A 25,105-nucleotide genomic window follows, 5' to 3' on the forward strand; every position below is an offset into this window, starting at 1 on the left:
TATATATATATATATATATATATATATATATATATATATATATATATATATATATATATATATATATATATAATACATCTGTAATGTAAAATTTTGTATTACAAATTTCATGAATCTTTGTATTTTTTTAAAGTATTCACTATAAAATTTAGTTCTATGGAAAATGTATGTACCTTTTACATTTAATATATTTAAGTCAAACATTTTAATTCATCAATAATAATTAATATCAGTTATATAATTCATTATAAAATTTAGCTGAATGAAAAATGTAGGTAACTTGTACATTTAATATATTTAAGTCAAACATGTTAATTCATCAATAACAATTGATATCAATTATATTATTCATGGAGGGATATTGATGATATAGGTTTTGGTTAAATTTTGGATAAAATAAAATTAGAATTATTATTAATATTCTTTTATAAAAAATATATGTATATTTCATACAAAATTACTTTTAATAAAAATGAAAATTGAATTTCCAAATTAAAAAGAAATCTTTAATTCTATAAAAATATCAGTATTACATTTATCGGTTTAGTACAATAGTCTAAGAAAAGTTTCATAGATATAAAGACATCACATCATTGTTAATAACTTAGTCAACTAAATTTTAATTATTTTTAATAGTTATAAATTTTAGATTTGAAAATCTCCTGTCCTTTTGAATTAAATTAAAATATAACCACAATCTGATAATTTTTAATCTGAAAACTATTTACTGTTTTATTAATTTGACCCTAAATTTAAATATATAAAATGTATATATATTTTGTAGGGCATTATTCCCTGGTATATTACTGTGATGATAAATGGGGAGGGAAGAGATTCATTATATTTGGGACAGGTCTAGGACGAAGTGGATGAGAGTGTGCGTAACAAACTAAACTAGGGCTACCCGATCTTCACGCAAACCACCACTCTGATTTTAATTTTCTAGATCTGCAGATTCCGCTGAAATCATTTCCAAGCCTATCCAAATTTTTCGCTTTCAATTTTATTTTTGTCTATCTTCTCGGAATCAGAGTGCTGATTCCAATTGTCGTGCTGCAAAACTAGAGCGTTAATAGAGAAGGGTATACAAGAGCAGAGTTTCCCCTCTTAGCATGTGAGCAATAATGGGCTCTGGAAATATAGTATCTTCTTCTTCCGGGCGCCCTGATTTGTCTATCTCTGGCAAGTCTTTCTGTTTTTTCTCACTTTTGATGCTCTGCGTTTATTTGTTTCTTCTTTTTACCCTTTTTTACTGTATCGGATTTTCATTAGCATAGTTGTTCCCCTTCTTTTTTGTATGTGGGTATCAATTCCCTGGCCTCGGGTTTTGGATCTGTGGTTTTATCTGTGATCGTGTATGGTGAAATATGGGAAAGATTTTGGTTGTTTAGTTTTTAGTGTCTCGGTTTCCTGTTAATTTGAATAGGCTAACGGGAAAGTGAGTGGACGAGAGATGATTCATCAAGTGTTTGTCTTTTTAAAAGGGGGTCTGGCCAGTGGAGAACTGGACTGCCCCACTTACTGCTCTATAATATATACAATTTGGCATTTGGGGAACCATCCATGTTGTGATATATTGTCTGTTTTCTGGGCGTGAAAGGGTGCAGCGATGTAATTCATTGGTCTATTTGATTAATCTGGATTTCGGAAGCATTGGATTTCTCGAAAGCGGTTTTGGGGCTATAAGTTATCATAAGTCTATGTTAAGATTGAATTCCTCAATTAGTTTTGCAAAATTAAAATTTGTTATTCTGTTATATTACAAAAAAGTTGGGACCCGGGGGAAGAAGAGGAGTCTTGCTTGGTATGAGGCAAAGACATTTGACAATTTGAATAGAAACATATTGCCATAGCTTTTGGCGTGATGTTGGTTAATCTGTTGTCTATATTTCTGGAAATATTGAATTTAGCCTGTTTTGCGAACCTGACATTCTCTTATGATTTAAATTCTTACGATAAGTTTTGTTATATCACATATGCTGATTTAAAAGTCTTTATTTTGCAGAGCTACGTGAGAAGCACGAATTGGAGATAGAAAATTTGACTCTGACAGCACAACCCTTCAAAACATTGAAATTCTTCACATTAGCTCTTATTCAATGCATCAAGAAAACAACATTATATCTATTGGCAAAAGGTGGGTGGGTTATGCTTTTCAGTGTTGCGGTTGGGACTTTTGGCATAGTGCTCATGACCCTCGGTGGACTCCAAGAGAAGGTATTTTTATTCAGTCTGTAAAATATACTGATAGTTCTGGAGCAAAGAACTCTCCGTTTATGATTCTTTTTGGCTAGCGTGTGCAATATACTTACCTTGGTAGCATGTGTCTATATGAAGGATACTTTTTTCTTTTAATTTCAGCCATACAATACACATTCATTTTTTAGGTAGCTCTTTTGTTCATTTTTTTTAGATAATTGGACTTCACAAATACTTGTTCTATTGTGCAGCATCTTGAGGAGCTTGTTGAATATTTTCGCTTTGGACTGTGGTGGGTGGCCCTTGGGGTTGCTTCTTCAATTGGCCTTGGTAAGCAAAATAAGTAGTCCTATGGTCAGATATGGTTCCTAATTGTGTGATACGGGGTTTTCTACTTACTGAGTTAACGTGGTCTATCTTGTACTTCTTGTTGATTTGAACTTAAAGAAAAGCAATTGCTTGTAATATAGATTTTACTCTCATAATTGTAAGGATCATGATTCTTTGCTATCATCTTGATCAAGGGTCATGTAGTCCCTGAGTTTTCATTTTCATTATTACATATCCACATTAAATTGTTCTTTTATCTTTTTATTTGGTTCAGGATCTGGTTTGCACACATTTGTCTTATATTTGGGTCCACACATAGCACTGTTCACAATAAAAGCAGTGCAATGTGGCCGAGTTGATCTGAAAAGTGCTCCATATGATACAATACAATTAAAACGAGGTCCTTCTTGGCTTGATAAAGACTGTTCTGAGTTTGGGCCGCCATTATTCCAGTCAGTCTATGGTTCACAGGTTCCTCTTAGCAGCATTTTGCCTCAAGTTCAGCTGGAGGCTATTTTATGGGGTATGGGAACAGCTATAGGGGAGCTTCCTCCTTATTTTATATCCAGGGCAGGTACAATGTGTCTGGATTTACCACTGTTGTTCCCTTACTCTAATAAAGTCATTGTTAATTTGATAGAGTAGTCTGATCATAATCCTATACTATTGAGAAAAATGCTTACCATGTTATATTATTCTATGTAGTGTACTATAATCCTCTATGGGTAAAAAAGAAAAAGTAAATTTATGAATAGTTTCCAGGAATTGTTTAATCCTCCATGTGCTTTTAAATCCCTAGTTTTAAATTTCTGATGTCCATCCTTTTTTTATTTACCTTAATTTCTTCTGTCCATCTTTAGCTGGCTGATTAATTAATTCATTTTTCAGTAGTCGGTGCTTATTAGTTATTTTATTTACAAATTGGTTTGTACATTATTCTAATTAAATTATTGATGTAGCAAGCTTGTCTGGGAGCAGAGTGGATGCAATCGAAGAAATAGATAGTGATGATAAAGGAGTCTTGAATAGAATCAAGTGCTGGTTTCTTTCACACTCGCAACATTTGAATTTTGTTACTATTCTAATACTTGCTTCGGTTAGTATGGACTTCATCCTTCATTTCCAGTATTATACTTTGCTTATATGTTTATCTTTTCTTCTGCATAGAAAATTTCTTGACATGTGGCTAAGATGTTATAAATATTGATGGCGTTTTGTACCTGTCAACTTCCTGAGTTATTTCCAGAATGGTAATTCTGTACACAATAGAAGTTACTTCCTTTTGGGTGGGAAGTGGCAACAAAGGCTGTAATTTTTGGCATATGAAGTAGAATATTCTTTAGTGTGTAAGTTTGGCAGGACAACTTTTTCTAGTTGGTCAAAATCTTAACTCAATAGTTCTGTTTTTCCTCTTAAGGTTTCTCTGTTGTGATACTGCAGTATGCACTATAGTCTCATCACTGTAACTGACTGCTGATTGGGTTATGCATTTTCATAATCCATAGATTGTTATTGAATACTATGCCAATTAAGTTCTGCCACTTCTCTTAGTATATAATATGAGATTTTGAAAACATGTTAGCTGCTAGCAATTCCTTTATTCTGAGGTCCATCCTGCTCTAAAAAAATAGCATTTATTATATACTATATCAACTTGTAAACAGCTATTTACTGAGATTACATTTCAGGTTCCAAATCCTTTATTCGACCTTGCTGGCATCATGTGTGGACAATTTGGCATTCCATTTTGGAAATTTTTTCTTGCAACATTGATTGGAAAGGCAATTATTAAAACTCACATACAGGTTTGTATTTAACCTTTTCTTAGGTGATTTTATGGTATTGTAGACAAAGGAATGGTTTGTGGTTGTGGGTGAAGCCTGATCTTTTTTTATATTATATATATACACTCGTGCAAACTTGCAAGTTGGTCTTTCCCATATATATTTATATTTATTAAATAATGAACACAATATTTTTTATTTGATTTTGTGACTACTATTGGCCTACGTGGCGAACTTTCTAATGATTTATTACCATTACCTAGCTTTTTTGTGACCCAGCACATAAGCAAATGGGTAAACAATAGGAGGGTAGATTAATAGTTGAATAAAGAGAAAACATTTAAGTTCTCCTAAAGATAAAAGTGTCATCATTTTGATCTTCCAAATAAATTCATTGAAATGAATGGTACTTCAATGCCATTTTTCACCTCAAAGTAGTCCTCTAAAAGAAACAATTGTGTTGTCAAATTTTGACATCTGAGAACCATGTTTATGTATTTATTGTTAGAGAACCAGATTGATGGTGCCTGTCAATTTGGCGCACCAGAATAAGTGAACAAGTTCTTACATTTCCATAAAAAAATCATTCAGACACATTTAAGCCTTGTACACCTACAAATTTTGATGGATCTTGTATGTTTATTCTTTTTGCAGACGCTATTCATCATCTCAGTTTGCAACAATCAACTTCTTAACTGGATTGAGAATGAATTTATTTGGGTTCTGAGTCACATACCTGGTTTTGCTTCCGTCTTGCCTAGAGTGACTGCTAGTCTCCGTGCAATGAAAGATAAGTATTTGAAAGCACCCAATCCAGTTTCCCCAAATAAGCAGGTACCTATTAACTGCAATATGACTTATTTATCAACGCTTGTACTTTGATTTGACCGTTAAATTCCTTAATATTGAGTTACGACCTCGAAGTGGTGTTCTTGAAATCATCTCATGTTCATCTGCAGGGGAAAAAGTGGGATTTTTCTTTTTCTTCAGTCTGGAACACTATCGTGTGGCTCATGCTTATGAACTTCTTTGTTAAGATAGTGAATGCAACTGCCCAGAGTCATCTGAAGAAACAGCAGGAGAAACATATTTCTGAATTAACGGAAAAGTCTACCCCAACAGACTCAGGCGTACAGTGAATTGTTTATGTTCTGCTTGTGTCGCCCTTTTTTTAGCGGTTCCTTCTGCAAGCAGAAAATTGAAATTCAAATTACAGCAATTTCTTGTGGCCCCACAGAAGTTACCCTGAAAATCTGCATTAGAGGTCCTGCCAGGAGCTTCTTTAGGAATGAATATACACAGTAGGCAACTAAAGTTGCAACTTTATTTTATTTTGGGGCGACCATTGTTTGGATTTTAGCTTTAACCCCGTATTAATTAATTGCTGCTCTAATGGAATTATAAGAGTTCTATTCTTTTGCATTAGTAAGACAAATTATTAGTTCCTATCTCTGGTAAACAACAAATTGTTCCCTTTCTCTCTTACTCTATTACCTTTAACTTCAAGCACTATCGCTGGGTTTTAATCGTCTCCCGTCTCTGATAACTCATCTATTAACTGCTAAATGCCAACGAGATTTCATGATTGAAGTCTAAATCAGTTTTCAATTTATGCTTAGTGAAATATTGAAGGAACAATTTTTGTATACCCATAAAAATGAATGCTATTAAAAAATGCAAAACGTTTCACAAATTGTAGAAAATATATTCTGTTCGGAATAAGGATGAACATTTCTACAATTTGAGAGTCCACCCGTTGATGGACTTACATGTACACTATATTGGAATAGACAAGTACACTCTTGTTAAAATTATTATTTAGTATATGAAAAAAATTTATTTTGTCCCTCTAATATTTTAGGTCCTAAATGTGCTTTTATGTTCATTCATTCACTCTCCTTACATTCATGAGACAAATATAATTCTTCTCTGTTCTTTTTTTTCATTCATGTTCTAGAACATCATTATGAATAAAGGCATGCAATCTTGCGGAGGTATTTTTTCCTACAGTGATTCTTAATTTTTGTTTTGGGATTTTACTCTATCTTTTTTTTTTTTTTAAAGGAAAAAACAAGAGTAACACTATTTGAAAGATACAAATAAACAAAGGAAATTAAAACATTATCGAAAATTTACTTTATGAAATGTTAACAATGTTATAGAAATTACTTATTAAAAAGTGAACAGAGATATAGGATTATTTTAAGGAGTATTTTTCATAACACTTTCTTTATATTTGGAAAATAATTCCTAGAACACGCTGAGAAAATATAATATATTATTGAAAACATACTCTAGAATGTGCAAAGATATCACTTTTAGGAAATATAATACATTATTAAAATAGTACTAGTACTAGAGAGAATTTTTAGGAAAACTCTCTTTCCACTTTGAAAAAGTTCTTTTTTATGATATTTTTTTTTTCATTTTCATGTTCCAAAATTTAAAATAGTATTTGGAGAATTAATTCCTAAAACATTATTTTCTCTATTTCCATTTTAAATGCAGTTTTTATAGCATATATTTGGTAGTTAACATTTCAAGCAGTTTTTTTATAAAGAAACATGTTATTTTATTAGTTAAAAGAAATAAGACTGTTTTGTAAAGAAAGAAAAAGGATAAATATATTATTTTAAATAAATAAATAAATAAATGTCCAATCCACTTAGTTGAATTTATTAACACATCCTACCCCAGGCCCTTCTTCATACACCTCCATAGTTTCTTCTTGCACCTCCATAGGCCATGTAAAAAGACTGTTTTGCCCTTATCTTCTTCTCATCACCTCCTTCGTCTTTCATGCGCACCCCTCTGCACCATACCCATATCCATGTCCTCCAAACACATCCTCCATGGCTTTATCCTACACACCAAAGATGACAAAATTCTCTACAAGAATTAGGAGGATTCCATTACACAGTAAAGACTTAGATTTTATCATGGTAATAGCATAATTGCCTGAACTATAATAGCTTTTAGAAGGAAAGAAAAGGGAGAATGAGTTAGGAACAGTGAAGGAGAGGAAGAGTACAAAAAATGAAAAAATATTTTTTTATTATGGATTGTAAAATCACAAACGTAACTTATATAATTTTGAATATGTTTTTTATTTTTATTGTATAATTTAAAATTTATTTTTTATTTTGTACTATACAATTTAAAACTTTTTTTTTAATTGGTATCTTAAGACAGATTGGAGTTTGCATACTCGTTGAAGTCAAAAGGAATATATAAATCAAACATCTTTTTGGTGTAATATGTTGATCTTCAACATTTGACATTTGATTATGTTTAATTAGAGTACGTGGCAACTTTTATGTACATAGTCGACAAACAATAATAATTTATTTGTTGGATTTTTGTTTACTGCATGTTTATAGCATTTACGTGCCAAAGTTTGTATTCTTCTTCAACATGATGTAGTTAGTTTAGTAGAATTAATGATTTAATATTCAGTGGTTTAAGAGTTAATAATTACATGTTATTCAATTCAATGAGAACCATTTTAATAAAATAAAAGGAATTTTCCTGTATGAAAAGAACCATTTTAACTACATGTAGAATGTTTGGTTAAATTTTAAACTTTGCTTGAAAAGAAAAATAAATAATTGTAAAAATGGATGAAAATCACGGTACAAGAGTTGTTTAACTTTTGGTCAACGATCACTTCATCTACCAATAATTTTCTTAATGAATACATAGCATCTTAATCATTCATGCAACATTAATTATTTATTCTTAATAAATTATATTTGTCACTATTAGAAAAATATATGTGACGTTAAAAGAGATGTGATCATTTTATTGACTATGGTTTCGTCTAAATTTAGAAGACTTGTATTAAATACATTTTTAATGACTTATTAGTTGTTTCTGATATTAATCTTTCGAAAAAATTATTTTTACTTTATGTAAAATTCAAATGACCACTTTGTTTAATATTATGAGTTGTTAAATTTAAATTATCACTTCAAATGACATCTATGAATATTGAAATGTAATTAACTTAAAATAATATTTAACTGGAATTATGACTAAATCACCCCCCTATGAAAAACAAACGATTGATCTCAATTTTTATAAAGTATAGAGCTATAGTTTTTTTTTAATTTTATTGGAACTATTAATTTTAAAATAAATTGTTTAATATCACATTTTAATATTAAAGTATTAATATAACAATTTTACTTATTAAAATTTTATCTTTTATGTAAAAAGATGAAAAAGTTATGGATATATAATGGTTTGAATCTCTTTACATCACAAGTTACCACAACTTATATAAACTAAAATTATTTAATTTAAGACAATATATAAATTAATTGTGTATTTTATACAAAAGCAATATAATCTACATGCTATAGAGTGGATGTTACATTATGTAAGCTCTTTTGGAATTTTATTAAATGAGAGTTGGGTTTAAGTCAATCGAAAGAGTATAGTCATCCTAGTGGGTGAAATTAATGTAGGTATTAGGTCTTGCTTTTGAATTCTTTTATAGTGATAGACCCAAATTTATGGAGAGAAAAATGGGTGAGTTTCTAAATATAACCTTCTAAATTAACTCATATAATTTTGAGTTTCTTTGTAGCTTTCTATGAATAGGATTTTCATTGTTTGGGTGATCTAGGATTTTTCTCAATGTTCTTGATTCACAATCTCTTTGAAATCATAGTGGATAGAATAGAAGCAACTTTTTATAATGACTTGCATTTTAGTTTATAGTCGATTTGATGGATTGAATGATTAAAATTGTTAAGAATTAAATTGTGAGAATATACATTTATAAAATGGAAGTTTTTGGAGTGAGGTTGATGGTGTATATATACTTGATTTATGTGAAGAAAATAAATAGTGATAAGTTGAGAGTTGAATTTTTGAAGTGTGTCAAATAATAATTGTGTTGGTGTGTGCCTCCTATACGTAGAGAATTTTGCGTTTTGCAAATAATTTCAGTTTCAATTATTAGTTTTTGAATGTTGCCGTTTACTTTCAAGGTTTGCATACACTATAAAATAAATAGCATTTACCTACCACAAAAATTCATATATAATAATCAAAATCGAGGAATAATCAATAATTATTCAGAGATCACATAAAATCCATAAGTATTGTGTAGATAAATTAAAGATGTTTTTCTTTTGTGATGTATTAATACAAAATATAGTTTTGGAATTTAAATTTTTATAAAGTGTGACTAATTAGTTGGAAATTTTGAGCTTAATTTTTAAAATAACTATTATAAAAGACTAGCATAAACATAGGCGCGATAGCGCCTATGTATATGCATTTGTTGAATATGCATGATATTATATTAATAGTTCATAATATTGTAATGTTATTAAGTTAATAAACAAAATAAAATTATATTTATCAAAAATAAAGTTAAATATACGGAGAAAATATTAGAAAATAAATGGTGATGAATAGGAGAGAAAGAAAAAGTAAAGAGATAAATAAATAGTTTCATAAAAACTTGTAAAAGTAACAGTTAATTTTTAAAAATTTAACAAATAATTACATCATAAAAGGTAAAGTTAGAATTATGAAATGTGGATACAAAAGAGGAAACCCTCTTTATAAATAGTTATAGATAATAACTTGTTACTGTGATCATGTGTAATTGAACGAGAGTAAAAAAAGATCTTAGAATGGTGATATTTTTGTTGATTCTTCGAGAGAGATGATCAATATAGAGATACAATATAAATGAGATATGAACTCGATCCAAATCATTAAAACAATAAATTTATAAGTCTTCATCCTTATATAATGTACGACTTAATTTCTCATACTTAGTTAGATATATGATATATTTAAATTAAATTATATTTTAGCCATGAAATAAAGTTTTATTTTTTGTAATTTTGAGGAGACATGTGGTTTGCATGAGAGGAAGAAAAGATAAGATAATGATTTAATTGATTCCCATTAACAAGTGGTATATCATAATTCAATTTCCACAATGATCACGTGAAATTGAACTTATCCAAGTGTGAGGGTTTTGTGATATGCATATGAAGAATGAATGTGTGGATGAATTATAAGATGAGAGTAAAAACTCATCACTGCATTAATGTATCAGAAAAAAAGTTGCTTATACTTTTCCACCACTGGATTATTTATCCGTGCCCAACTTTTTTCTTCTTTTTCATTCTTCTCGTGAACACCAAATGAATTTTTGGAAAATTTTCATCAACACTATCTTCTTTATTTTTCTTTGTCCTTATCCTAATCGACCTAATATTTCATAATTTCAAATATTGGTACCACTGTTTTGGACAAGGAATTTCTACTAGTCAATTTTGAGGACTCCAACTCACACAATGCTTCTTCATAAACATAACCACTTTAAGCTTTGGAAAAAAAAATTAAAATTTAGTGGTTTCCACGTCATTTTTTGCTGATAAAGCTAAAAAGGTTGAAATTGATTTTAGAGGCTTTAAATTAATAAATTAGTCAAAAATAGCAACCTTCCCAGTGGCCAGGACTTTATGTGATTCCCCTGTGGTTGCAGCATCTTATTTTAAAGCCCTAATCTAACGTATGCACTTTTTATGTTTTAAATATATATATATATATATATATATATATATATATATATATATATATATATATATATATATATTAAAATAAGAATTGGATTAAAGTCTTACAAGAAGAAAAAAAACTACCAGTTTAAAATTAAATAATAGATGTGAAATTAAATTTAATGATGATTATGTGAGTGACAAGGATGATTATGTGAGTGACAAGGATAGTAGTGCAACGATGATGATGCAAAGGAGACAATGCAGTTATAATGTGGTACTCGTAATAATGATATTGGTTAATTAGTGGAGTATGAATTTCCTTAAAAAAACATTTTAATAGAAAAGAAAGGTACATAGAGAGGAAATGACAGTTGGTAGGTACATGATAGTATAAGCGAGGAAAATGTAAGATAAAATTTAATTATGTTAAATTTTTACCGATGGATTATACTTTTTTATCGTGATTTTATATAATTATATGATATTAGTCTTATATATATAAGAAGTATTTTAATCACTTTAATTTTAAAATTTTAAGATAATGATAATATAAGTCTTTATTTTTATATAATGTTTAATTTTGTCTAATCTATTCAATGTAGAATTTTGATTTACATTTGGACTATATCCGACAAATATTTGATATATATTAGATAATAAATTAGATAATAATATGTTATTTGTCTTATGTTTTACATGTATCTGAAAATAATATGATAAAATATACATGGTGTTCAAATAAAAACATTATTCATTAAGTAAAATGATTACAAAAATTTTGTTGTTAACTTTTTTTAGTGGTAAGAAGATTATGTGTAGAAAAATTATGTTAAATTGGCGTAAAATGTCATATTAGTTTATTGTTTGAATTTTCTTAACAGACCTTATCCATGAATCACGACATTGTCATTACATAGCAATAGTTATGTTTTTCAAGTAATTCAGAATAATTAAAATAATTTTAAGTAGTAAATTATAAATCAAAAGAAAAATGTGAACAGTTTTTTTATTTTTAACTTTCAATGACAAATTAAAATGGTAAGAGGAACTCTTCAATCTTTTTTACGGGTAAAATATTTTAAAATAACTAAACTACTTAAAAAGTTTGTAATAAAAGACACCACCTTGAAAACTTAATAAAAAAACCTATAAAGCTAATATCTCCCTCCCACATTTAAACACTCTTCGACAGATAAATTTTTTGGAGTTTATTTGTAACATTTTCGAAATCATGACACACATTTTTGTCAATATACCAGTGTGATTCACAACTTTTATTAATAATATAAAAAAGTAAAGAAAATATAAAATTATATATTCTAAATCTTAAACCCCAATACTTAATATTAGTCTGCATTCTGTCCAAGTAAAAAGAAATAAAAAAGATATATATTTTAAATATAAATCCAAAATTTATTTTGTAATACTATATTGTTAACTGCTCATGAGCGGTTTGCACTATAAGTTTTGACAAGAAAAAAATGTTGTTTTACATTTGACAATTTTTATAAGAGAGTAAAATAAAGTTAACTTTCATATTTTTGAAAGAAAGAAAAAGTAAATAGTTATGAGGAGTAGTGTCAAATGATAGTAAAATAAGAGTATGAAGTCAAAATATTAATGTACTTTTGAATATTAAGAATCACAGTAGTAAAAAAAGAGGAATCTTTGAATATTAAGAATCATAGTAGTAGAAAAAAAAGAATTTATGATTGTTAGTCGAACACATGCCATAATAAGTCTTACTATGATAGATTTTTGCGGTGTCATAGAATATACACATGTTTTATGACTCTAAAACTATAACACCATATTACTTGTCATAATATGTCTTTCTTTTTAAAATTAAAATAAAATCTACAACTATGTATTTGATTATTATTAAAAAAAATAAAACTCCTTTTGACACCGAACATAACCACCACTCTAAAATATAATAAATATAAGGTCATAATAGTTAATAAAAATATTATGAAATAGTAAATGCATTATTGAACGATAAAAATAAAATTTACAAAAGAAAAAAAAAACACCATTAAAAAAAGGATTGAATTATTTCATGGTTTGATGGATTAAATAGATGTAAAATTTATAAGAGTTAATTCTAAATCCAACTACTTCAAATAAAAATTGCATTGGCAAGTAACCAATTAATAAAGTTGTCATATTTTAATGACATGATAAACTATTATTTCAAGTATCACTTATGATTACCACCACCACCAAAGAGCTTTGAGAGGTTAAAAATTCAATATAATTTTTATCTTTTTATGTGGACCTTTTCTTTTATCGAATATTTCTGAGGAAACAAGAAGAACAATGATTTTATTGTAAATTGTCATAAATTAAATGAGGTCTTCAATTTGTAATGCGTTATTAATCATAAATTTTTTTCTAATTTATCTTCATATAAATTATTCCAATGTTAATAACTATTAAGTAAAATGTTTCTCTTAATTGTTAAGCTTATCCTAAAAGAAAGTAAAATAAAATAGAGAATACGAGCGTTTCTAGAAAAACAGAGGAGACAAAGTCACACGTTTAAGCCTTTTAGGTGACAGACATGGCATCACATGTGAAACCAATTTCAATTCTCTCTCTTTCATCACATAATCTGCCACGTCACACCCTTACATCATCCATTATCATCTAACCTATCTAATATTCACCCACTCATTTCCTCATCATTAACCAATTAATTACCTTTCTTTTTAATTTCAAACACAATTTTTTATTCTCTTTCTAAACACTGCCACCAACTTTACTAACACGCTCACAAATATTACAGACCAATTTTGCATAATAAAAAATCTAATCCAAATTTACTTTCTCATTTTTATTTAAGGATTAAATATGTTTCGATTCTCCAAATTTTAATAAAATTTAAAATTCTTTTTTTTAATTTTTGATTAATTTAGTTTTTTATTTTTAAAATGTGTTGATTTAATTTTTTAACAAGATTTTTGTTAAATTTATATGACATTTTAAGTTATTTCATGATAGTATTTGAATTGTTTAAATTATTTAAAATATTTTCGTTTTAATATTAACTCAAATATTATCATAAAACACGTTTGAAACTTCAAATAAATTTAACAAAATTTGAATAAAAAAATTAAATTCACACGTTTTTTAAAGATAAAAAACTAAATTAATCAAATTTTTTGATAAAAAACTAATTTTAAATTTTACTTAAGAGATCAAAAACATATTTAATCTTTTATTTAACAAAGTTTCGCCATACGAGATTAATTTTACAATTTGATACACGTTTTTTTTATTTTTCATACGAGGAAAATGCTACGCGCTCCTAACTAAGTTGGCGTATTTTTGTGGCAAAAAACATTGGAATTTGTTAACCACTCAGTTATATATTAATTATTATTACTAAAAAAAGTACTTACATTTTCAATGTTGCAATTACATGCAAAGCAAATAAATGAATTGGATTATAAATCGATCCAATTTTGGTATGCTGATGTAATAAAGAAACAAGTGGATCGAGGTTTCTGACAAACAAAATTTGCGGCTTACGAGACGCTGAATTAGACTTTCACAGAAATAAAATACAAATTAACAATTCTTTTGGTACAATTGAATTATATTCCCTTGTGCCAAAACAATATAAAAAAATTTGCACATGCATGTGAATGCATGATGGAATTAACATGATTAGAAAACGAATTCAAATTTAATACTCTATTTATTTATGAACATGTTATAATTTAACTTTTTTTTAATAGAGGTGTTATCTCCGACCAACATAAACATCAACTTAAGATATTTTAATAAACTTTCTCACAAAATTTTAAAGAAAGGAAAATGATTATTAAAAAATGGCTAAAAAATTTCATTTACAACTAAAAACAGAAGGAAAAATAATATTAATTTTTTTATGCAGCTGTTTTGGCATGTAAAAAGCAAGGCACAAATTTGACATATGATGAGTTGAACCGTTGACTGAATAGAATAGTAGGTCAAATTAAGAGTTTCATTAGGGAAAATAGTTTTGTATTTTTCTTCTTCTTGTTCCCACACAATTAAACACAATATCGCAAAACCACGTACTTTTTTTTTATTCCAATTTGATAAGACCCTTCGAGTTACCAAGTTCATGGAAATTCCCACTTTTCATTCACTTACGCCCACGAAAATTCAATAAATATAATAAATAAAAGTTAAAAAAAAAAGTTGTGTTTCTAAAATAGGTCTAAGAATTAACATACAATAGAAAATATTTAACATTTTCAAGATGTAAAAATTGTGAACCACAACCACAGAGATGTTTAGATAAATATTGGGAATAAAATAATATCTCAAAAAGTTTTACCGGAAAGCATGTTACTTTGAGAAAAGTTACCAATTTTACATGTCACTTAAAATTTTAATGAATTTATCATAAAGATTAAAAAATAATGTGGAAAATAATATTTTTTTATATGATTAAATTATAAAAGATAATTATTTATATGATAAAACTACAAAGCATCATTATTTATATGATAAAAATATAGAAGATAATGATTTATATGTTATTTTTAGTGGACCGGTAGGAAAGTTTATCACTCTAAAATCTAATCTCAATCATGTACTAACTATAACTTTATCTTTTCATATATCTACAAGCACAGATATATTATTTATAGATAGAGTTAATAATTTATAAGTTTAAAGAATTAGTTAACAAAATATTAAATTAGAATCTAATTTTAAAATAGTTTAGATTTCAATTTTTAATTTTAGAAACTAAGTTAGTGAATATTTTAATCACTTATTTAATGATAATAAAAGATAATTTACAAACTAACTGTTGTCAATTTTTAAAATATCATTAGAATCGGACTTAATATTTTTTTTCTATTTCTAAAACAGTTTTTATTCAATGAAATTTCTCTTCCATAACTTACTAAATATTTTAATTCTCAAAGATAAGAAGTGTTGAGTAGGAGATTATAGAACTATTTCGTGAGTGAAAAGTAATATTATAATGTTTGCACATATATAAAGTAAACGAAATCAAACCAATAATATATACAATATTAGCAAAATGTAAAATATAAAAAATAATTAAATAGTATAATCTTAAGAAAAAAAATTACCTCCGTAGTAATATAATATTCTAAAACCTATAATATTAAAAATACTGTAAAATAAAATATAACAAAAAGCACACATAATGTTTTGTAATTCGTAACTATTAAACATTATTATATATTCCCTAAATTAAATGGGTGGAGCAGGTTTTTTATGATTAAACAGTTGTAAACACATTCTCCACGGATTTTTTTTTTCGACGTTTTTTTTATATATAAAATCAGGTTGTACTTGTGCGTGAGACTTGGACACCGTAGATTCCTTCCACATGGATTGAATCGAATCATTGACAACATTTTCACACGTGTTATTTTTGTGTTTGTCGGGATACAAAATTAAATCTATTTATTTATCTATATCTATTTTAACAAATATATCCTCAAACATAGCGATTGATAATAAATGATAAATAACAAATAATAGATAAAGTAAGTTGAAAAAACTTGTAATGTAATTTTAGATATAGAATATATAATCTTGAAAAAAAACATTCAGTTATGTGCGATTAAAGTTTTTGCTAGTCAATAGATTCAATGATACCGCATCTAATGTTAAAAGAAAATTATTTTTAACTCAAATAAAAATATTCTCGTTGTATAATTATCTTATTATTTGTGAGAGATATTAATCTGTGAAGTTATTATCTATCTAAAGCATTTTTGTAAAATTTAATTTGAAATTTTGTATTACTTTTTGGTGAATCTTGTTGCATTATGTAGAATAAAGATATTTTAAGATCTGGTTTGTGTATTTTCTTTATAAATGTATATTTCTTGAAATCATATATATGAGTTGTTATTATTTTCACGTAAGTATGAAAAAAATATTCTATGAAGATCTTAAAAGTTGTTCTATAAAATCTCATTTTCCTACTATATAGATTTTCAATATTATTTTAGTACAATATTCGAAAAAAAAGAAGAGATCTTATATTTAAAATTTCATTTATCTGTAAGAGTTATATTTAGTTTCCTAAAATATTGAAAGAATTTTATCTTTGTCGAGATAAAAATATCATATTTAATCCGGGTTTTGACTTGCTAGCCGTCAATAGAAGATAAGATTAAATTAAAGTAAAAAAGAAATCTTAAAAAATCTTAAAAATCATAAAGATATAATAGTTTCTTATCATGTGGCCTCGCAACGCCTATAAATACACCCTTCCATTCAACACTCTTATTCACACGCTGCCTTCGCCATAACACAAACACAACATTACATTCACTCTGTCTTTTCTCATCACTGCTTCGCTACCTCATCGCGCACTCGCCAACCATGGCCGGTGGAGGTTTCACCAGCGGCGCCTCCGGCGTCGAATTCGAGGCAAAGATCACTCCGATCGTCATTATTTCCTGCATCATGGCTGCCACCGGTGGTCTTATGTTCGGTTACGACGTCGGTGTTTCAGGTAACCCTTCTTCTTCTTCTCTCCATATATACCCACCTTTTCCTTCCTTTACAATTTATAAACCCTTTTTCCTTGTTTTTCACCAAATCTGGCCTACCTCGTTGGACACTACTACCTACCTTTATCTTGTTTTGAATCTTCTTCTTTTTCTCTCCCGTGAACAAAATCATACCAAAACCTATTGGATCGTGTTCACTTCTGATTCCTTCAAATGGATCGCACCACATTGAAATGGGATGAAAAACGTTATTTGATAAGTATGTAATGAAATTAATCGAACACGATCTCTAGCAACTTTTTTTCTGAATTTTTAAACTAATCTTATAAATTTTAAATATTAGTCGAGAGTTGACTCTTCGTTCCGATTTCATCATTAGATCAACCGTTTTCTGTTTTTTCTTTTTTTTTTTTATTGGTGAGATTGATAATGCTGTGGTGGTTTAATCAGGTGGAGTGACGTCTATGCCGCCATTCTTGAAGAAGTTTTTTCCGACGGTGTATAGAAAGACGGTGGAAGAGAAAGATCTGGGGAGCAATTACTGCAAATACGACAACCAAGGATTGCAGCTTTTCACGTCGTCTCTGTATCTGGCTGGTTTGACTGCAACGTTCTTCGCTTCCTACACGACTCGTAGGTTGGGAAGAAGGTTAACTATGCTCATTGCTGGGTTCTTCTTCATCTGTGGCGTTGTCCTTAATGCCGCTGCTCAAGACCTTGCTATGCTCATTGTTGGAAGGATCCTTCTTGGTTGTGGAGTTGGCTTTGCTAATCAGGTATACCCTTTTTCATCTTTTCTTTAAGCGCAGTGATTATATATATATGTATAGAATAAGAGTTATATATTTAGTTTCAAAACGTCAATTTGAACTACGTGGTATACTCATACGTAGTAGTCACTAATTTGAGTTAAATGAGTCCGTGTTGACTAACTATGCTACTGTTGCTATAGGTTATAGGTTGTAGTCGAAAATAAATGTTGCGCATGCATGTGTCACTTTGTCATTGATTGCTGTATGTAGAAAATACTACTTTGAAATCATGTACATGAAATGTTTTGTTTCGTTTTTTTTTTGAAGATTAAAAATATTTTTGTTTTTTATGAATCGGTATCAGGAAGAAAATAATCACAATATATATATAGATTTTTTGTTTTATGAAAATGACATTTCAAGAAAAACTTTAGGATATGGTTTTGTTGTCTGGGGAGTTTAAACGAAGATATTATTTTTACATAGTGGTTATGTTTTACGCGTTACGTAGTCAAGATTCCTGTGTGTCCCTTTCGTCTAAAGACAAAAATTAGTATATTCAGTTCTTATTTAGTATGCATTGCGTGTATCTATATTCTATATAGAGAGAGAACATGGCCGACCTATGAATTTATATTAGGTTAAGAATTTAATATACATAAAAATTCAATGGCTTTGAGTATATGTCCCACAACTACTTGTGGATTGTCATGTGCCAGACTTTTCTCACAATTCTTAATATTTTTTTCTGTTACTCCTAATAGTTAACCACCCATCAATTTTTTCAATCCAGTTTCACCACCTTTTATACTTTTAAATATCCTTACCATTGGACGTTTAAGGCACTTGTGACAAGGACCCTTTTTTTTTTACTATATTTTATAATTGTTAGTTTTGTCACCTTGGTACAATTGTTTGTAGCTTCCAATTTTGAAATAAGGTTCCTTTGCGTGAATCAATTTAAAAGTCCTCGGCCTTTTCGCTTTTGAAAAATTTAAAAGGTTCCATTTTTCCGTCATTCTTTACTCTTTTAGTCACAAATTTGGACCTTTTTTTTTTTTTTTTCTATTCCTTACGTGTGTGTGTATGTACATAATAATTGTTGAATTAAAATAAAGTCTTACCGTGTATTATTCTTGTTTGAATTTGATGACAGGCCGTGCCAGTGTTCCTTTCGGAGATCGCACCTTCAAGAATTCGAGGAGCATTGAATATACTGTTCCAGCTGAATGTCACCATTGGCATTCTATTTGCCAACCTTGTCAACTATGGCACCAACAAGTAAGTACTTTTTACGTTTCTTCGATTGAGTGGTTCATTGGGTTTGGAAAAGTAGCCCAATCAGATGATGTTGGGAAAGAGTAAGTTAGTATTGAAGTCAAAATAGCAGTCCCCCAGATTTTATTTTTTTTCCAGTGTTGACTTAACTGGTGCTCGAGTTTCATCACAAGTAATAGTTATCAAAATGAAGTAGTGAATAATAATAGTACGGGTGATACCGGTCAAAATTGTTAACCTGGTGGACGTAACAGTTGAATAAGGACAATGATTTGTATGACTTTTATGTTTAATCACCGTAAGCAAAGTTATAGCCCATGCTTGCTTCTCTGAGTGAGTTATTTGCTAACGAGACAAGTGTCAATTCAGTGTTTGGCCATCAAGCATATGTTTTGAGTCATTGGTCAAAGCCACATGCTTCAGAAAAAAATGGACTAAAATACTGCGGAGGATTTCAGGCGTTGAACCTACTTCTCTTTCTCATAAAATATTTAAAACAAATATCATGTTTTCAACAGTGACGTCTTCAACAGTTGAACTAGGGTCCAAGATTTTTGTCACCCATGTCAGTAAAGGCCCACGTGTTCCAGGCCCAAACTTTTAGGCTTCCCAATTTTTCACAGTTTTTTCAACACTTTTCAGTTCATATCTATTTTAGAAATGCATGGTAAGCTAGTACTGAGGAAATCACTCATACAAAGTAAAAAAAAAAAACATCACGGGCATTCATTCAGGAGGATTTTTTGTGAAAAATCAATGTCGGTGAATGAATGATTATGTTCTGTCGTAAAATGATTGCTAATGTTTGCAGACATAATAAGTAAATTCTGAATTTTATGTTTCTGTGTTTTGGAGTTGTGTTCACTGACTATGTTTCTGGAACAACAGAATCAAAGGTGGATGGGGTTGGAGGCTATCTCTGGGGTTGGCCGGAATCCCAGCACTTCTGCTGACCGTAGGAGCCTTGTTGGTGGTGGACACCCCCAACAGTCTCATCGAACGTGGTCGTTTGGAAGAAGGAAAAGCTGTGCTCAAAAAGATTCGTGGCACCGACAACGTTGAACCTGAGTTTTTGGAGCTGGTTGAGGCAAGTCGTGTGGCTAAAGAGGTGAAGCACCCTTTCAGGAATCTCCTCAAACGCAAAAACAGACCACAGCTTGTCATCTCCATTGCGCTCCAGGTAACTAATAACTCTCAGAACAAACACGTAAACAGTTTTAGATTTAGTTGAAACATATAACATAACATAACTCATTCATCTGTTGAAACAGATATTCCAACAATTCACGGGCATCAACGCAATCATGTTTTATGCTCCGGTGCTGTTCAACACGGTAGGATTCGGGAGCGATGCAGCCCTCTATTCCGCCGTGATAACCGGTGCTGTCAACGTGCTCTCCACCGTTGTTTCTATCTACTCCGTCGACAAACTGGGACGTCGTCTTCTGTTGCTGGAAGCTGGTGTGCAGATGTTTCTGTCTCAGGTGGTGATAGCCGTCATATTGGGAATAAAGGTGAAGGACGATTCCAACGACCTTTCGAAAGGTTTTGCAGTGCTGGTGGTGGTTTTGGTGTGCACTTTCGTGTCTTCTTTTGCATGGTCTTGGGGTCCTCTCGGGTGGCTTATTCCCAGTGAGACTTTCCCATTGGAGACTCGTTCCGCCGGACAGAGTGTCACCGTTTGCGTCAACTTGCTCTTCACCTTCGTCATTGCGCAAGCCTTCCTCTCCATGCTCTGCCACTTCAAGTTCGGCATCTTCTTGTTCTTTTCTGGGTGGGTCTTGATCATGTCTGTGTTCGTGCTTTTCTTGGTACCCGAGACAAAGAATGTCCCTATTGAAGAGATGACGGAGAGAGTGTGGAAGCAACACTGGTTCTGGAAGAGGTTCATCGATGATGATTACACTGCTGATGAGAAAGTGGCCAATGTGTCTAATGGATTTGATCCAGCTTCTGTGTTGTAGATTACGGTCACTCACCCAATCATTTGCCTTCTCAAATTACCAGTATTTTAGGATATAGAGAATCACTCTGGGCTTGTTACAGCTAATAACCAAGTTCTTTTTTGTATTTTTATTTCCCCCTCAAACACCTGCAACTTTTTAACCAGTTAAATCAAACACTATTATTCCTGTTTTCAAGCCATATATATATATAGTTTATTCTTCCTTTACACGTTTTACTTCGAAAAAAATAATAATAATCTGATAAAGGTTAGAAAAACAGCAAAAGGAGCAACAGAACGAAAACACGTAATGATAAGTTAGAAATTTTATGGTGCTTTAAATAATTACAAAGATTACTTATAGCAATAACAGTGTGGAGTATTTTCTGTAAAGTATTTCACGATTTTATTTGAAAGCAAGTAACTGAGTAGATCGGTGATTGTGCTGAAATATTTTCTTACAACAGAGTCTACTGAGGAAAATGATAGATTAAGAAAGTTCTTTTTTATGAATTTTGACAAATTATTTATTTAGATAAAAAAAATACTGTTTTAATTAAAAAATAAAAAATTAATCTATTTTAATTTTATTTATGAAAATTTTATCAAGTTTATCAAAAAAATATTTTGTCAAAAGATGATTTTTCGTCTACATTAACAACTCAAGTCAATTCTATGGCCTTCATTTTTAACAAAAACAGAGTTTCATTTTTTTAGTGTATGTTCGTGAGAATTATCATATTTATCTTGCACTATTGCTTGGCATCTGGACTTGATAGTAAAAAAATCATCAATGATATGAGAATTGCTAGTCTGTTTTGTCGACTGGTTTAAATCATTGTGATAAAAACAACACAATACCAACTACAACATTAACAAAGGTTAGTGTACATGAGAAAGTGAGAAAGTTAACCATCATTTAGGAAAAAAAATCCACAAATTAATTGACTAAATGTTTTAGGTTCAAAGTGATGCTAATCTGTTACGTGAATTAGACTTAAGTTCTGTAATCTCTCCTTAGTGAATATAAAATAGTCATAGTTACAGTATGATCGTAGTGGATGTTGTTGTGTAAAGAGATGCTTATTGCTTTTTTCATGCGCAAAGCAATGCGATCTCCAAATGGGAACAATGTAGAGTGGTTGCTATTTAATGATGACACTCACCAATCATTCCACAAAACATGTTCAAAATACAGAAAGCTCATCATGGTTGCAATGAAGTGCAGTAGCCGCACAGATCAAACCATTTTCTCCGACATTCTTGCCTTTCAAGTTTCACAACCTTAAACCCATAACCACTCACAACCCAGACTATTATGTCGCAAATTCTAAGGATACACAGTATATTCCCAATTATCAGTATTTTGGATCAAATTTTAATACACATTGTCCTTCTGCTTTTACATTTGTTACAGAGGTATGCTCTTTTATAACCATTGTCACGACCCATATCTATGATTCAACCTTTATAATCCCTAGTTAATTGAATCCTTCTTCCCATGCGAGTTAATTGAATCCAAGCGTGAGTCTAAATTTAAAAATAAAAAAATAGAAGATTATATAAAGATAAAAGATCCATAAATCCATTGTCTTGAGGTTTTGGGTTGAAAATGGTATCAATGACTTATGTAGTTAGATTCAAGTTTCATTGATGTTGTATCTCTCCATTAGACTCAAGTCTCATTAATGTTGTATCTTTCCGGTGATACACTATGTAAACCTAACCTATATTTGTTGTCAAGCAAGCTAATCTAATAAAAGGCCAAATAAAATTTAGCCAAAAATATGAAAACAGTCTTAGATCCACTTTCACCTTCCAAACTTGATTGCAACAAGACCCAATGGGGCCACCTTGTTCATATTAAAAAAGAGGTTTTTCATCAAAAGAAATAATAATAATAATAAAAAAAAGAACCAACTAAAATTAACTTTTCCATTCTCCATCTCCCTAGTGAGAAAGGATATATATAAAAATCCCAGAGAGAACATAAGAGAAGAGGATCAATTTCTCAAACCTCAGGAAAAGGAAAAAGGTGATTCCTAATTACTGTGCAGAGGTTGTAGCCATGGCATTCACAGAGAAAGCTGTGGTTTTCTTGCTGATGATGATGGCAGCTTTTGAAGTTTCAGACGCAGCTGTGCACAAGGTTGGGGACTCATCTGGATGGACCATCATTGGTAATATAGATTACAAGAAATGGGCTGCTACTAAGAACTTCCAAGTTGGCGACACCATCAGTAAGTTCCCTCACTCCAGTTCTTTACTTGTATTCATTGTGACATACATGAGTTCGAATTAAAAACTGGTAATTTGTGTGATCAGTTTTTGAGTACAATGCCAAGTTCCACAACGTGATGCGAGTGACACATGCTATGTACAAGTCATGCAATGCATCGTCTCCGTTGACAACCATGACGACTGGGAATGACACCATAAAGATAACAAATTATGGTCACCATTTCTTCTTATGTGGCATTCCTGGTCACTGCCAAGCAGGGCAGAAGGTTGATATCAACGTGGTGAAGGTATCTGCTGCAGCGGCACCAACACCAACATCAGCAATGGCATCTCCAGTTCCACCTGCTAAAGTTCCTGCACCCTCTCCGAACATTGCATCCCCATTCATTGTTGTCAAGGGAGGTGTTGCTTTTTTAACTTTGGCTATGGCTCTGCTTGCATTTCTTGCTCTTTCTACCCATGTGTGATTGGGATTTATACCTGTTAATTAGTTGTTAAGAATATGGTTTATTGGCCAGTTGGATTTTTTGTTTTGGACATGTCAAGATATTTCAATACTTTTTCATTGTCACCATCCTTGTAAACGTTTTCGAATGACAAGAGATTTTCTTTTCACTTCTGATTTTTGGATCGGTTGAGTTTAGACACTAGCTTGAATAAATATTAACGGAAAAAAATGTTTGTTACAAATATTAAATGAATAAATATTATTATATAATTTCAATTAGACACATATGGAGTATTAAACATTTTTAACATAAAAATTATAAATTATTCTTATAAAAGTTACTAATTAGTAATTCATGTATTAAATATTTTATTAATAAGTATTAATAAAATATCTTATATCAAATATCGGATAGAAATACATAACATAAACCGAGTAATCGTTTAATTAAATAAAGATAAAATTTTCTCCTTATTTCGTTCCAATGTGTTATGAGAATGAGTTTATCATTGGAATATTATATAAATATTAATAATATATTTCTGATAACATAATAAGTAAAAATTACTGTGAAAAGTAATTTGTTGTCAAGTGAGATCTCCATATTTTAGATCTTATTACTTTGTACGCAGTAGATCATGTTATTGTGTTTAATAAATATTTTAATTTCAAGTTATAAAATATCAATTCGTACTAACTCATACGATTATATATTATCCAACAAATGTTTATCCTTTTGTAGTGTTTTGTGATACTTCTATCATATTAATTAATTAACATAAATTTTAACATAAGTGAAAAATAATGATATAACTAAAAAAGCTTTTAAAATTAAATACCAATTGAATAACTGAAAAAAATATTTAATTGATTTTAATTTTATAACATTTAATTTACAACTATCAATAAAAAATACACTTTAATAACTAAATTTTATACATTTATTTTAACTTTTTTTTATCGTGATAACTAACTATTTTTATTACTGGAAAAGATGTGATGAGAACACACGTACAGAAGAATATCCGTGTTTTCACTACTTGAATAGAAACTTGTTACATAAATTAGTTATTCGTTATAAAAGATGTAAATGTG

At 29.8% G+C, this 25,105-nt stretch overlaps 3 protein-coding genes across 3 annotated transcripts; all 3 read left to right on the forward strand.

Annotated features, from left to right (window-relative positions):
- The first annotated feature begins 812 nt into the window (after positions 1-812).
- On the forward strand, positions 813-5,772 carry LOC114173517 (vacuole membrane protein KMS1). The gene is made up of 8 exons (XM_028057973.1): positions 813-1,182; positions 2,006-2,217; positions 2,451-2,529; positions 2,804-3,103; positions 3,489-3,625; positions 4,218-4,334; positions 4,968-5,147; positions 5,273-5,772. The coding sequence occupies exons 1-8, from the start codon at positions 1,125-1,127 to the stop codon at positions 5,450-5,452; spliced, it is 1,263 nt and encodes a 420-aa protein (XP_027913774.1). The 5' UTR covers positions 813-1,124; the 3' UTR covers positions 5,453-5,772.
- An 11,334-nt stretch (positions 5,773-17,106) lies between these two features.
- On the forward strand, positions 17,107-21,521 carry LOC114173819 (sugar transport protein 13). Its single transcript, XM_028058444.1, has 5 exons — positions 17,107-17,348; positions 17,797-18,122; positions 19,255-19,379; positions 20,265-20,556; positions 20,648-21,521. The coding sequence occupies exons 1-5, from the start codon at positions 17,216-17,218 to the stop codon at positions 21,338-21,340; spliced, it is 1,569 nt and encodes a 522-aa protein (XP_027914245.1). The 5' UTR covers positions 17,107-17,215; the 3' UTR covers positions 21,341-21,521.
- A 1,775-nt stretch (positions 21,522-23,296) lies between these two features.
- On the forward strand, positions 23,297-24,177 carry LOC114173820 (mavicyanin-like). Its single transcript, XM_028058445.1, has 2 exons — positions 23,297-23,561; positions 23,647-24,177. Exons 1-2 carry the CDS (start codon positions 23,390-23,392, stop codon positions 24,027-24,029), a joined length of 555 nt encoding a protein of 184 aa, XP_027914246.1. The 5' UTR covers positions 23,297-23,389; the 3' UTR covers positions 24,030-24,177.
- The last annotated feature ends 928 nt before the right edge of the window (positions 24,178-25,105 follow it).

Source organism: Vigna unguiculata, chromosome 2 (assembly GCF_004118075.2).
Source record: "Vigna unguiculata cultivar IT97K-499-35 chromosome 2, ASM411807v1, whole genome shotgun sequence".
NCBI lineage: Eukaryota > Viridiplantae > Streptophyta > Magnoliopsida > Fabales > Fabaceae > Vigna > Vigna unguiculata.

Coding starts and splice junctions, on each gene's coding strand:
- LOC114173517 (XM_028057973.1), top strand. CDS start 1,125: ATGGGCTCTGGAAATATAGTATCTTCTTCTTCCGGGCGCCCTGATTTG. Junction 4,335..4,967: donor TTATTAAAACTCACATACAG/GTTTGTATTTAA, acceptor TTCTTTTTGCAG/ACGCTATTCATCATCTCAGT. Junction 5,148..5,272: donor CAGTTTCCCCAAATAAGCAG/GTACCTATTAAC, acceptor GTTCATCTGCAG/GGGAAAAAGTGGGATTTTTC.
- LOC114173820 (XM_028058445.1), top strand. CDS start 23,390: ATGGCATTCACAGAGAAAGCTGTGGTTTTCTTGCTGATGATGATGGCA. Junction 23,562..23,646: donor CCAAGTTGGCGACACCATCA/GTAAGTTCCCTC, acceptor TTGTGTGATCAG/TTTTTGAGTACAATGCCAAG.
- LOC114173819 (XM_028058444.1), top strand. CDS start 17,216: ATGGCCGGTGGAGGTTTCACCAGCGGCGCCTCCGGCGTCGAATTCGAG. Junction 18,123..19,254: donor GAGTTGGCTTTGCTAATCAG/GTATACCCTTTT, acceptor ATTTGATGACAG/GCCGTGCCAGTGTTCCTTTC. Junction 19,380..20,264: donor GTCAACTATGGCACCAACAA/GTAAGTACTTTT, acceptor CTGGAACAACAG/AATCAAAGGTGGATGGGGTT.